Source organism: Trematomus bernacchii, unplaced genomic scaffold (assembly GCF_902827165.1).
Source record: "Trematomus bernacchii unplaced genomic scaffold, fTreBer1.1, whole genome shotgun sequence".
Taxonomy (NCBI): Eukaryota; Metazoa; Chordata; class Actinopteri; order Perciformes; family Nototheniidae; genus Trematomus; species Trematomus bernacchii.
This window is the reverse complement of record NW_022987646.1, coordinates 1,625,335-1,641,176: the sequence shown is the minus strand read 5'-3', so window position 1 is coordinate 1,641,176 and position 15,842 is coordinate 1,625,335. Positions and strand designations below refer to the sequence as shown.

The 15,842-nt window shown below is 40.4% G+C and overlaps 1 protein-coding gene across 1 annotated transcript in view; it reads left to right on the top strand.

Annotated features, from left to right (window-relative positions):
* Window positions 1-456: 456 nt before the first annotated feature.
* trpc7b (transient receptor potential cation channel, subfamily C, member 7b) overlaps window positions 457-15,842 on the top strand; it is a 45,807-nt gene continuing 30,421 nt past the window's right edge. The window contains exons 1-4 of the mRNA XM_034133917.1: window positions 457-1,005; window positions 5,942-6,701; window positions 11,906-12,088; window positions 14,790-14,954. Coding sequence (XP_033989808.1) covers window positions 524-1,005; window positions 5,942-6,701; window positions 11,906-12,088; window positions 14,790-14,954 — 1,590 coding nt within the window. The 5' untranslated portion in view covers window positions 457-523. The remainder of the gene's footprint in view (window positions 1,006-5,941; window positions 6,702-11,905; window positions 12,089-14,789; window positions 14,955-15,842) is intronic.

Genomic DNA, 15,842 nt, shown 5'->3' with positions numbered 1-15,842 from the left:
TGGGCTAAATAAACATTGATTGATTGATTGATGAAGTTACACAAAACGTAAACAAGTACTTCAAATGTATACTTAACTACAGTACTTGATTAATTAACAACATTCCATAATTTGTAAGTATAAGAAGACAATTGAGCTACTTGACCATGTTGTTGGCGTGCTAACAAAAAGGTAAAACGTTTCAAACGTTTAACTATAATATAGCTTGAAGAACATGTGTTGCCTTTTTGTTTCCCCCAATAGTTAATGTAATGATTACATGTAATATTATTTTGTAATGTGTAAGTTAAGCTATTTTGTGGTGTTGCCTATACTGTTCATTTCCTTCCATTTTGTAAACGGCTGGCTCCCTGCGCGCGCACTCTCTGTGCTCTCTAATTAGTGCGCGCACTCTTGTATGAAGGTGGAGGCTCGACTTGTCGCTGCTGCTCGGTTCAAGAAACTTGTGCGGTTAAAACTTTGATAAACATCGTTACATTTCTGCCACATACCCAGACACATATGCTTCTCAATAACTCTCCTAATGTTTGACGAAGGAGAGGAAACCGACAACGGCGAGAGAGCCCGGCTCCCTGAGTCTCCCTCCCCGCCTTTGACTGTATGTCTTCCCGGAGGATCTCCTTCCTCACCGCGGCCCCTGGACATCTTCTCCTCCGCCTGTCCTCTGCTGGGGGACACAGACCCGCCATACCTCGCCACTCCGGAGTGTCTTCACTTGTCTGTGGAGAAGCTGGGACCCGGGGACTCCCCGCACTACTCGCCGCTAAAGTTCTGCCGGAGAACCGGGGACACCGACTCTCCGTTTAGCTCGCGGCACGAGGTGCGGATAGATGATTTGTACGACCGCCATGACCCGTTACCCATATGGAGAGGACGAGGGGCTGCGAACGCGGAGCGCCTTCAGCACCGCGGACAGAGACAGCACGGGGCTCCGGAGCTCTCGGACCATGGGAACCACTCCACTGAGCTCATCGACACCGGGTTCAACTCCGACACCAGGCAAACGTGAGCCATCCTGTCATATTCACCCACAACTTTGGTTCATCCCCCCCAACATACATGATAAATGAGTAAAGTCACCAGTTTTCAGGCCTTGTGTAAAGTACATGTGCTTATTTATGAAGTCTGCAATGTTATGTTATGCAGAGAGACTGCTGAGTGATGGTTTAGAAATGCCAAAGCCTTTCTGGGTTGAGAGGATTCAATCAACAGCAAATAATCCACCTGGGTGTTAACAAGTAGAGGTCACGGTTGGAGAGAGTAGAGTAAAGCCAGTATTTGGACTGAGCCAGATGCATTGACCTGTCTTGATCAGCTCTCAGCTGTGCTTACAGGTCCTTTATGGATTAAATGGACCTGTAAGCAGTAAATAGAATAAAGAATAGACCATTATTATTAAGGCCGTCATGCTCTCGTGCACTGCTTGAATTGCAATCAGATGTCCCATGCAGTCACTGAAAGGACTATAGAAATGATTGCAAAACCTTAATCACACACACTTAACATGCACACAATATCATTAAACCTTTAATGGCAATTGCTTTGCCAAATTGCTGATGTGTCCTATATCATTTATTTCTATCTTTTCCTATTTATTTAACTTCCTAACTGTGAGTTAGGTGCTGATAAGAGAATTTGGTGGATACTATGCAATGCATTCAGGAAACATAAGCAAGGAAAATGGTGACACTTAATGGTTATTCATGTAGCACTGCCAGCTCAATTTTGACTTCCAGATTGTGAGAATGGCAGGACTCAGAGTTGGCTCTTTGATCTTCCCTGGTCTGTTACTTTGATACACCAGTGTTCAACTTAAAAGGCTTTGCTTGGAGAATAAGCATGTATGCTCTCATCACAGATGCCTGACTAAATGTCGGACACCTTTTTGTGTGTCTGTGTGTGAAAGAGAGCACAAGAGAGGGTGAACATGCCTGTTTCTCATTACCAGTGAAATATGGTGAGCAACTCACCTTTGATCTTAAAATTGGCAATTTACTGCTTGAAAGAGTGTCCATGTGTGCATGGTTGATAAAGAGAAAGAGGTGAGAGTGTAACTCTTCTAAGATTCCACTCACGTCTGTCACTGATAATGTAACTCCCTTCTCTACAAATTCTGAGACGAAAGTTATTTTTCACCTTTATCCTCACATTTTGATTCAAACCTGATTAATTTTCTCATCATGCTTTCCATTTCTCTAGTTCACCAGTAATTGACCTAACCTACTTGATAGCTTGAACTGAAAATAATGAACTTAGTGGCCCAACCTCCAGCTCTAGGATGAACCGATTATACAGAGTTCATGACAGAAAAGCTCACAGCTAGTGATACATATTTTATTCCACTACATCTTTCTGTGCTTTTCAAACAATTTTCCCATCGCTAGAATGTATTGATTTTTAAAAGCACATTCTACGTGCTCATATTAATCGATAGGAATAAGACTGTAAAAGAACGCAACTGCACCTTTTGAAAACTGCATTTGTTACAGTCAATGTTTATTTATGGGGAAAATACATGTAGAGAGTTGCACATGTGAGCATTTATAGATACTGCTAATATCCAGGGCCCATCCGTATAAGGGCCTTACTGCTGATTGCCATTTCAAGAAAAATAATTTCTATAGATGGGCGTACAATCCCCAATCTAGCAATGTATCACAATCATTTTACTGCAACATTTATTTTGTAGGTGGCCAGTCACAAAGTTTTCTTGGCTTAACAACATACAGTAGCTTATGATAGCAATTACCTTCTGGCTGTCAGCTAACATGTTGTAACCAGAGGCATGGCTGTAGTTTCTTCATGCATTTAAAGAGCTGTTTCTTGGCAGCTAAATCTTAAAGTATTAGAAACGAGAACTGGTCAAAGGCACCTCAACACTAACATACCCCATATTGGATTCATATACTGTAAATCAAAGTAAAGCCACTGTGATATAACTTAAAATATAATTTCATTGATAGAAAATAAGAACATGTGGCTGAGTGAGAGGGTTTTCTGCCACTGTGTTGGAATGTAGTTATACACCAGTAGCAGTAGTGCAGGATAGTTTCTCCTTTTTCTGACAGTTTGTGTTGTTAATAGGAGAGGGAGCTGCTTGCTTGGACAGGGTCTTTGAGTGATCTGCAGCAGCTTCTGCCTTATAAGGCATCAACACGAGAACTGTGTAGTCACTCAGTAACAGATTGAATTGGTGCAGTGTGTGGTTTAGGGATTAAGATGTTGCCACATAATCATATTGCAAGATTGCATCAAACCAGTCCATTAACGGTGAATCAAATGAAATGAGAAAAGGATTCTTCCCCCCAGGTGTTTGTGTAAAAGCAGGGATTAATGCCGGCTGAATATTGGACTAATATTCAACAGGTAGGCCGAGAGGTGACACTAATGGGATTGCATATAATGTAGGTGTATTTTGTAGTAAATGGTCTCTTCTCCCTGAAGCGTCCAAGTCTGGTCATCTTGGTTGCAACAATAGTATTATATGATAATTAATTTAGTCTTAAGAACATTATATAATGTAAGAATACAAACAAGCACACTTGGTATACAAACTCATACAAATACAATATATAAACAATCCCTCCTATAGTTCCTCTATCCATCTCCTACAAACACACACACTAGGGCTGCTCGATTATGGCAAAAATCATAATCTCGATTATTTGGGTCAATAATTGATATCACGATTATTAAAAACGATTATCCATTTACTTTGAAAACATCCATTTATTGGAGAAAAAAAATGTGAACAGTATGTTTTTAACAGTGGATTACCCTGAACTTTAAGTATAATTCAACTGAAAAACCAATAAAAAAATATTTAAAAATAAATAATCGTTTTATTTCGATTATGTTGTTTTCATAATCGTTGCAAGCCAAAATCGTAATTGCGATTAAAATACGTTTAATTGAGCAGCCCTAACATACACACACACACACGCACGCACACAAACACCCGTGTTTTCCATCCATCTCCATTATGTCTGCCTCCTCCTGTCTTTGCCACTGTAATTCTGCACAGATATGAGGCAGGTCAATTCTATTTCAGATCAGAATGACAAACAGTCAGAGATGGATGGAGAGGAAGATAGAGAGGGATGGAAAATGGCAATTCATTGCTGAGCTATAAGGTTATCTAAATGGGCTGGCAGCCAGGCTGTCCCCATCATGTGTGAGGAATATTCCGGATGCTTACAAACATATCTGTGAGTGTGGGTTGGCGTTGGGGGGGGGATATAAGGTGCAACCAATCATAGTGCATTATAATAAATCAACTCAAACTACGGCTTTCAAAACAAATACCTTTCAAACACTATAAATGATTCAAAGCGTATTCACTGGTTGTTGTGTTAGTTTGTTAGTTTGCATGAATATTGATCACACACGTGTTTGTCTTTCTGTCATGTGTGAGAGGTTATTAAGACATCTTGATTGGCAGCTGAAGGCTTGCAGCTGATTGTGTAAATCGAAAATCAAAAGCTGCAGACCTTTTATACCCCTTCATCGCACAACTAACTACTCTCTCTCTCACACTCACACACACACACACACACACACACACACACACACACACACACACACACACACACACACACACACACACACACACAATCTCACTCCCCTATAGTGATTTGCCTTGGTGAGCACTCTTCATCATCTCAGTTCCACATCCTTTCACGCCCCCAGGGAATATTTCCACCATGGTTTCCATTTTCACCTTTCTCTTCAATGGGCACGTGTGTTAGTATGCCTTCTGTGCATACTCACGCACGCACACACACACACACACACACACACATGCACACACACGCACGCACACACACGCACACACACACACACACACACAATTACATAAACTACAACTAAAATGGGTATTATTGTTAATTGTTTGTAAGGTCACTGCACCAATTCAGATTGCACACAAGGAATGAAAGTCTTTTGATTGGACAATACGAGCCAATTCTGCTTTAGAAGTTCTTCAAGGCAGCAAGTAGTTTATCATAATCGCATTTTATATAATTTATCCCAAGTCTCATTTGCTAGTTATTGTTCTGAGTAATAATTTCCACCAATGTTCCATTCCCACTTTTTATTTGAAAGCTTACCCATATTCAGTATGTCATCCTCTGCACACACACTGTCACTCAGTCTTTCTCCCTCTCATTTTTCCAGCTTTGGGAGACATCAAGGCATTTCTTCAGTGTGTGGGTGGGTCAGTGTGTCAGGCCACACAGCAGTTGCAGACATTGTGGCTCTTTGTGTCTCTGAAATACAATAGGAGGAGTACAATCATTCGAAATAAATGTGTTTTTCAGTGTGAGGTGTGATTACCGCGGTTCTTTCTTTTTAAGGTACAGCTGGACAATTCCCTATTGACAACATTGATTTTTTTACCTGCCCTGTCTTGCTGAGATGTGTCACTTCAAATTGGCCTCATGTTAGTAAGAAAACAAATAAAGACATATTGAACAGAACTGGAGGAACATGTTCATGCCTGTGTGTATATATGTGTTAAAAGATAATGACAGATTCACCACGGACCAAAGTGTCTCTCTGGATGGCCACTCAGTCATACTGTAGTGTGAGTTTGTTATGCCAGAGACAATTATGGTGACAGCTGAATCTCTCTTTTGCCAATCAGAGCTGTTGACCTGAGATGGCCCAACAGTAAGCTTTGATCCTGGTAACAGTTCATTAGGTTAGTGGAAAAGTGAACTGCTGATTGTGATTGACTTTTTTTATCACCAGTAGATGTAACTAATGATTCTGTCGTTTCTTCTTTTCTCTAAAATTAGCTTTTTTGCACTCAACTTTTTCTTCCACTCACCCTCCATCACTTCATCATCCTTTCTATGATTCAACCTTTCCTGCCTCCATTTTATATAATTGTTCTGATTGATTCTCCTCACTGTTTGCTCTCTACTTTACTGTCCCCCAGGGAAGCCATGCATCGCCGTCACACCACTCTGAGAGAAAAGGGGCGTCGCCAGGCCGTGCGGGGTCCGGCTTACATGTTCAATGAACGAGGCTCGGCCCTCACCGCAGAGGAGGAGCGTTTTCTGGATGCTGCTGAATATGGAAACATTCCTGTGGTCCGCAAAATGCTGGAAGAGTCCAAAACCCTTAACTTCAATTGTGTCGACTACATGGGCCAGAATGCTTTGCAGCTCGCAGTGGGCAATGAGCATCTCGAAGTGACTGAGCTGCTCCTGAAGAAGAACGGTTTGGCCCGAATCGGGGATGGCCTGCTTTTGGCTATCTCCAAAGGTTACGTTCGAATTGTTGAAGCTATTCTTGCCCACCCTGCTTTTGGCGGAGGTATCCGACTTGCTCTGAGTCCCGTGGAGCAGGAGATGCGTGATGACGACTTTTATGCTTATGACGAGGATGGGACGCGTTTTTCACACGACGTCACACCCGTTATCCTCGCTGCTCACTGCCAGGAGTACGAGATCGTCCACATCCTTTTGACGAAGGGGGCCCGCATAGAAAGGCCTCATGACTACTTCTGTAAGTGTTTAGAATGCGAGGAGAAGCAGAAGATAGACTCGTTCAGTCACTCACGCTCCAGGATGAATGCGTATAAGGGCCTGGCCAGTGCAGCGTACCTGTCGCTCAGCAGTGAAGACCCTGTGCTCACCGCCCTGGAGCTCAGCAACGAACTGGCAAGGCTGGCCAACATCGAGACAGAGTTTAAGGTAAGGAGGTTTTCATTTTAATCTTTTTGTTTAGCCATTTATTACTTTTTCATTTAGAGAATATAGAATGATAAAACAGCTATAATAGTTTTTGCACTCTTTTGTCTATTTTTTCTTTACTTTTTCATGAGGTTCAGGCAGAAAAGCGCAGAATAGGGATTGTTTGATCTTTCTCAGACAATGTTTTTACCTATTGCGTGCGTGCGTGCGTGTCAAAAAAGTTAACTAATTTGTGTAAAAGTAAATAATGTTTTTGGAGTGGTTAGATCTAAGGGCTTTACGACATTCCTTATTGCAGGCCTTCACACACTATTGGTGTAACTGAAGCTAAACATCTACATTTGTGTTAATCTAAACTACTTGGATATGCTGGCAACTGTCGAGAAGCAGGTTGATTGGCTCGGGCTGGGGGTATAACATGCCACTCACTTACACTGTGAGGCAGGTTTGGGCAGGCTTTGGTTGCAATTTTAGGTGAAGAGGAAGATGATTCCCTCCTCTGGGCCAGCTGGTACACTTGTCCAGTACCCTCACCAACAGAGTGATTCACCAAGATAAAATGTAGCTTAGTTAAACTTCACTTCATATTAAATGATATCAGCAACATTTCTGTGAAATAACCCTATTTCTTTCAAGTTTCTCGCCAAAATTGAAATATTACAAGATCACATTTAAACAGCATTATCATTCCAACGTAATGGTTTACGTTTGCCAAATACTCTACTACTATCATGATGTCATTTAATGCAACCTCCTGACTGCTATATTAAATATTGCAGTTTATTTTGTTTCATGATTTTCCTTTAGTTTCTATTAAGAGTTGTTATATTGCATATACTGTTTGTGATCATGTGACTCTTTTTATAATAAGCATCAGCAATAAAACTACAGATGTTTCACCTTGGAGTGGCCAGAAGTGCTCGGCTCACATTGATAATATATTGAATTACATTTATAGCCGAGATCATTCAAATTGAAAGCATGATCATGTAATGAAACCAATCAGATAACAAAAGTCTGATAACATTACAATTTCCGTTGCTTATTTGTCTCCCTTTGTTGGCCCATCTGTTGCTGCATTCTTTCTCCGCTCTCTGTTCATTTCTGTCCGCTCTTCCTCATCCATTCCTCGGTCTTTCTGCCCACCTTGGTATTTCCCTGTCAGGCTTTTCTGCTTGTCATTCTGTTCCCTGTCTCCAGACGAGTTAATGAGAAGGGCTCACCTGAGGGACCAGCGTTGTGTTGAAGCTCACCCGTCTCATTAACATCTCATTATCACCCCCTGTCTTCTGTCTTTATACGTCTCCTAGCCCCTCGTCACATCATCTTCTTATTACATCAAAATCCAAAATAATTTAAAGACATTTTTGCCAATAGCATTGCAACATTATTTCTCACAAGGGGAAATTAAAATGGAGATTAAAACTAGGGCGTAGCTCACATTATATTAATAATTACACCAATGTTCACTTGTTGTTTCCTTATTACTGTTTTCTGTGTTTGATGATCTGACAGCATCATTTGGAATCATAATGAGCAACCAACACGGATACATGATGCACATTCAGCGGAAAACAAACAAAATATGATCTCTCTTGTTTTTATAGATTTGACATTTTCTTGAAAAACATTCTCAAGGAATAAGTCAGATCAGTATCAATATCCTCCTATTCAAAAAATTTAAGACAGGATAAAAATATGTTAATTTTTTAAGATCAGACACCCAAATAAAAATCTGTTGCCATTTTAACATGTGAAATGCAGGAATCGAGTATTGGCCAATGTATCAAATTGTGCTTACAGAAAATAAAACATGTACACGAAGGCGAAGTGCAACCAAATACCTCAAACTGCACTTTTTAAACCACTGGCGCACGTACGCAAGCTGTCAGTGTGCACAGATAAGTGAGCTGCTGGTGATGCACGTTGGCTGCTTGTGTGGAGACTGCTAAAGGCTTATCAAGACCTCCCTAACAGCCTCACATTTATCTTGAAACATCTTACCTTCTAAGACAGCCCATCCATTTCTCATAAGAGCATTTGGACAAACACAGACACACACATACACAAGCCCTTGGGACGAAAGAAGAGAGAGATATATCCATTTAGTTTACAAAATCATTTATCTTTCTATCCTATTGTAACAATTATAGTTTAATTATGTTTAAATGGAGATGAGCAGTCACCAAGAATGTCCACTGGAGTACATTGATCCAAACTTTTAATTCAATTTTAATTGAATGTGCTTTGTCTGCACAGTGAGCAACCTCAATGATAATATATTTAACGCATGATACATTTAGGTTTTCCTACTTAAATTTGAAGGTGATGGTTTTAATTTACGATTTGATTTAATATGTTTAGTGGCTGAATAATAGGAACTGTCGTTTTTCTGCTAAACACAGTTTTATTAGTTCCTCTTACAACTCCCTCCCTCAGTGTCACACGCTGGGCTCTTGCCCCCTCAGTTCACTGATCTGTAACCATTCACACTCTGCTTCACACTGCTCTGTCCCCATTTTCAATCTTGCAACATCATTCCTTCTCCTTTATCTCAGCCTCCAAGGCACAAACCAAATACCCTGAATTGTGATTGGATTTTCACATCAACTGCATGTGTGTGACGGGTGTTCTTGATGTGTGTCCTCTGATGTCTTATGCTATGGTGTCATGATTGATTAAGAAAACATTCTTGTTCATCCCGACCCATACCCTTAAGCGTGCCTCTCCCTGAATGTTAACAGACACAAGTTTGTTCATGATTTTCCCCGCTTATCATCCAAAAGGTCAAACACACCAAATGCCAACTTCTCCTTCATGTTCCCGACGGGCCAATAGATGCTTGCTACCTTTGCTTGAAACCAGGATTTTACTTTTGAATTTGCAGATAGCGACAAGCCTTTTTAACAACCTTATCTAACATGCTGTTCAGACTTTTTTACATATGATAAATCCAAGCCTGAATGGCTAGATCTTAAAATGTATGACTTGCATCACAGGTATTAGAGTAAGAACGCACTGTGACTTCACACATCGGATTAAACCATTTGAAATTCAAGACAGATACTCTCCAAGTCATACCGGAACTACCTTACTTATAGGGTCAAACACTGGAGGAATGCAAATCATGTTCATGTTCAGTAGGCACACCCAACTACAGGACATACTTTACATACATATGTGTATCATACCTGCTTTCACACTTGCTCTAACAAAGGCAGGTGTAAAATTGTAATTTCCCACTGTGTAAAATATTGCTGAATTGATGATTTTACTGGGAAGACCTTGTGTAAAAGATGGTATGAAAGCAGGCATTATTAACATATTGTATTGTGATTGAACGCAGAACAAACACAGCTGTGAATGCACAATGAGAATCACTCCCTAGGGACTAAAAGCCTGCCAGAAGCTCCGGTCCGCTGACTGCTTACCTCCTCGGCCAAATGTTCAAACAGAACAAGCCAGAAGGCAAAGGGGCGACGGTGTAAGAAAGGAGGGTGAGACATGGGAAGACAGAGAGACAAAGGGTTGAAAACTGGAAGGAAAGGAGAAGATAGGATGAAAAGGCTGGACAGAAATGTTAGCGATGTGAGCAGAGTTTTATCCGAATACTAGGCTTCCGTAAGTAAGAGTCAAATTGCATTTTGGTGTTTGATAATGGTAATTGGCACCGTGAGCCATTTCCAACACTCGGAAGAGGCCTTTAATATATGATTTTGTATCTGCTTTCTAAGAGTTATTATCCTGTGTGCACAAGGGTGTTGAAGTGTCTTTCTGGATTTGTTTGTAATTCTCAAATATTCACATCTTCTTCATGACTTATGCAATGTGTGGCTTTCGTATTAGTTTCAACCCATCAGGAATGTCAGCAAAAGGTTTCAAATAAGATACAAATGTGATATTTTTCCATTCAACTAATAAAAAACCCTTGAGAAAACGTGTTCCAGTTAAGTACAGGCCTTGCAGGCAGACATCAAAATCAAAGTGTAAAGCCACATACTCATAACACTAATGCATTCGCTTCAGAATATAGAGTTAACATAGTTGGGATATTCAACAATTTGTCAATGTTTTTGGCTTCATGCGTTTAAAGAGACGCAACAGGACTACACCAGTAGCCAATGTATTACTCTGCTGAACCTACATGTACAGAGTTCCTTTGTTGCTTCCCTAGAAAAACAAGTATATATGTTCATTGAATTGGATTAGCCTTCTGTGTCCACACTGTGTTTCTTCTCCTTCTGTGTTTTCTCTCTCAAACCCAGCTATTATTTTTACTTTTTTCTATTTCTGGCACTCATCTCGCAATATTTGGGATCTTACTTACTGTAAGTTTCATCCATTAACAATGATTTATTTTTTTGAGCAGTGCAGAAATCAAGTTTGGTGGGAATGTTCTTAATGATAATTTAAAGTGAGCATAACAGAAGCAAATTGTCTCCCTTTATTCAGCTCTTTTGTGGGGTTTAGGTCTCTTCTGTTGAACCAGTGGCGTTTCTGGTGATGTTTGCATTTGGGAATGTAACATAGATGTAATTATTCTCCAAAGTCAGATTACTGTGAGGATGACGATTTTTGATATGTTTTAATAATTTGCCTGACGACTAAGATAAAGCAGGTCAAGTGTATCCTCTTCAAAGGAAAACTACAATTATAAAGGTAAAAAATACACTGACTATATTTGCAAAGTCAAGCTTATTTATTTAAGATGAAAAGTCATGAACAAATAACAGTATCAACCTTTCAACTTTTCACACTCAAAACATATCATAATTTCTAATGAATGAATAAATGTCTATGAAGTTGACATTTCTCAAGCCATTAAGAAAGAAGCACATACAGGTGAGGACCATAGACTGTATATATAAAGGTGAGGACGCATACACAGCACAGCTGGCAAGAAACTTTAGATGTAAAAAGGACATGACAGCATGACACACAGTGTTTCGTTCAAAGTTTGATTAAAGCTTCATGTTAGAACATCTGAGGTGCAAGGAACATGTCAAAAATAATGTAGGATATCAAGAGCAAACGAGGACAGTTAAAAAAGACAAAACAGAAGAGGCAGTTGAACGCTCAATCATATTAGTATAAAGCTTTCCTCCCATGTTCAAAGAATTCTGCAAAACACATTGTTTAAATAATTAACTCAAAGTCAAACTCAAGTCAAGTTTCTCATTCCCTCTGTGCTCTCTTCCTGACAGAACGACTACCGTAAGTTGTCGATGCAGTGTAAGGACTTTGTGGTGGGTGTGTTGGATCTTTGTCGGAACACGGAGGAGGTGGAAGCCATACTGAACGGCGACGTGGACGTGTGCCTACCCAACGCCTACAACCGACCATGCCTCAGCCGCGTCATACTGGCCATCAAGTACGAAGTCAAGAAGGTAAGATGACACAAAAACAACCGATGAATCAACTATCTACTGCATGTAAAGTCCAATGGTAGTTTTGTTTTCGTTTTTCATTTTGCTTCAAATACTATTAAACAAGAAAACATTTATAAAAAATGTCAAGAATCTATTGCTCTAGGACGATTAACAACCCACTGTTAGTATCAACTGCGTTAGTCTGACATTAGCAATGTGACAGTTAAAAGGAGTCATTGCTTCTAAACCTCACCCAACACTGGGCTTGATGTAAGATAGGGCCCTTGGCCTCAAAAGAAGTCAAGCACCAAACACTTGATCCTTTTTTCCCATAATGCAGCTTGATAATGCCTCTTGAGGAACTCTGAGTGCCTGATAAATGCCCTTTCAAACTCCATGCTTCAAGATTGTGACCTACTTTAGGCCGCCTGTTATAAATATATATATATATATCTTTAAGCTCAGGCAAGCCAAGATAACCCTGATGAAATCAATATGATATCATCATGGGTTATTCTTTCAGACGTTTGCAAGCTCTTCTAAAGCCACAGGATATTATACGACTTTTTTCAAAAGCTGAGTAGTACTCCCCACGGCAAGACGTGACAGTGTTTTAAAAATAACCTTTACTTTTCTTGTGTGTCTGTGTTTTTGCATGTACAGTATGGTTTTGTTTTTGCGTGCATGTGGCCTCAGAGGGCCCCTCTAAAAACAACAAACTGGCCCCTATTTCAAAGAGCTTATCCCTGCTGAGCAGAGGCGTGCTTACTAAATGTCAAACAGAATGTCGTTTCCCCATTTCTCTCCACCACACTCTCCCTCACACACACAAACACACACACATGCCTGTTTGACCTTCATGTACTGCATGTCTTCTCGAATCAGTTAGATCCCAAGTGTTTGTGTGAATGGTGGAGTGTGTTTCTGTGTGAGTTGGAGCTGTTTGTTTAACCTGTACAAAGAGAGCGTGACCATTACTCAGGGGGCTAATTACACAGGAGGCCGGGAGGGATGGATTGCCATGGCAACCAGGTGAAGCCTGACTGTGTAGTGCATGTGACCGGACGCAGGCAGGGTTAATTGAAGGGCTCATGAATTGATAGACTGGTCACCGGACCCCAGTGGGAAACTATGTTAAATACAATTTAGTGTGCATGGGGGAGTTTTATGGCTGTGTGTGGTTTCCCTCTGAATGTAGAAATGATTGAGTGCACACACACAAATTAGACTTGTGCGTGTTTCGATCGGCGTACGGGAGCAGATGGTTGTCATACGTCATCTCAGATAAAAGCTCCCTGAACATGATGGCCAGGGCTGATTGGTGAAGGGGTGAGAAGGATTGATGGTGGGAGAAAACAAAGAGGCTAGTGTAAATCAAGGTAGAGCTGATCTGTTGCTCACATCTTACACAAAAAAACGATACACAAACACTGTTTGATTGCTCGACTAGTTGACCTCCTACTGAGCATCGATTGCCCTGTTGTCCACATCCTTCCTGCAGCTGGAAGAAAAACATCCATCCTTTTCTTCCCCAAGAGATCAGTTTTCATTTATCACTTCCTTTCTTGGAGTTATGTCGGCAACAAGGCCAGACCAACCCTTATCTATTGAAGCGAATACTCTTGAGTAATGAATGTAAACACTTGCTGCTTCTTATTTGCTGCCTTTTTTCTTTTTGCATACTGTATTTTAAAATGATTTCACAACGTGCTTGTTGACCTTTTCTCATTCTGAATGAAGCCAAGTGGCACCTGTGAATACAAAAGTGTTTGGAATAATATATTTATTCCAATGGAAACACAATATACAGTATACGCTCTAAATTGAAAAGCATTTTGCACACTCTGCTACTTAGGCTGATCTTGACCACCACAAGTTTTATTTACACACATTGCATTGATGATATTGAAAAGCACAAGAAAGCAGGTTTACCAATTGCACTTTATGTTTAATACTGTACAGAAATAGAATAAATAAAACCAATCTTCTGCTTTTTGGCATTAACAGAATGCTGGAGTGGGACAATATAAGTGAAAATATTGGACCATAAAACAACAACACGTGGAAGAAAAGCACAGGCTACTATAACACCTACTTCAACATCGGTTACATTTGATTTGAAAGACAATTCAATTCTAGTCTATGGTATATCAGGGAAAGAAAAACTGGATTTACAGATGTTAAAAACCAACAAATTACGGCACCACCATGTTCATTCCACTATGAAACAATCACTTGTGTAATTTCTTGTTGTGTCATGGGTATAAAACTGCAGTGGAAGAAGTATTGCGATTGTTTTCAATACTTAATAAAAGAACAACACCATAATGTAATATTCTTTATGAAATCAAAAGTCATATATTAACCTCTAACTATCTGCAGGGATATCTCTTGCTAAATATTGAACCCCCATACTGCAGTCAGTCTGTCATATACTGTAAGCCATATCCTGGTTACACTGCTAGACTATTCCAGTGTATCTGTTGCACATGCACAATGTGCTGCTGCTGTAAACAGAACCCTCAATAGATCAGTTCAACAAACTAAAACCTTCCTGCATGTTTTACGAAGATAGGAAAGCTAATTTGTATGGCTTCCTGCTAATTGCTCTCCTCTTCCCCCTTCTTACTTTCTCCTCTCTCACATTTCCTCCCCTCTGTCCCCATCTCCTCTTTGCTTTCGACATTGATTTGTACTTATTGTCCGTCTCTCCTTCCAGTTTGTGGCCCATCCCAACTGCCAACAGCAGCTGCTGACTATCTGGTACGAGAACCTGCCCGATCTGAGGCAGCAGTCTGTGTGTGTGAAGACCTGGACGGTGCTGGGGGTCGCTGCAGGTCTGCCCTTTCTGGCTGTTGCCTACTGGATAATGCCATGCAGCAAGGTATGAACACACATGCACTCACAAACAAGCAAACGACACAAAGTCCCCCCTGTCCCCTGATCTCCAGCTCTTTGTCCTACCAGCGCAACTACTAGCAAAAATCGATTTCAGCCTATTGAAATTGACTTAAGCTACTTCTGTGGCTTGCTCCCTCCTCAGAGAGTTTAATTTATTTTAGATTCACCTAAGTCACAATAGTTGAAATAAATAAATAATATAAAACTGCACAAACAGCTCTCCAAAAACTGTCGCTGCATACTGTCTTCACTCTTCTTTACTGTGAATATATGTGTTTACATGTCAAAAAGACTCTTCACTAAAGTTATCGGGATTATTTCTCTGTGGACCATGAGAATGTAGACATAATAAATGGCAATCCAATGTCTATCGGGGCAAAAGACATTACTGTTATATGATTTTTAAAGGAACTGTTAAATCACTATTTGATTTGAGGACCATAAGACCCTCTATTACATGTTGTTAATACCCCATCAAGAATATTATAATCTGTAAAGTGACACACAGACAGGCGCTCAGCAAGCTGTTATGCAAATCTGCTCATTAACCTGGATAATCCTTTACCTCATGATCAAGTGCTGTGTGTGTGAGTGTGTGTGTGTGTGTGTGTGTGTGTGTGTGTGTGTGTGTGTGTGTGTGTTGAAGGTAGATTCAGAAGTAGTATTGAGGATTTTAGAGTGGTTCCTCTCTAGTGTGACTGATGAATTAGTCATTTTGTGGACTAAGAGAGTGAGAGCAGCTGGTGTCAAGAGACGATGGAGAGCAACACAAACTGCTTCTGATCACGAATACACCTGTGTATGTTAATTTGTGCACATGTGAGTATGGGTATATTTAATTATGAAGTGTAGTTCAGGAGGTAGAGTGGTT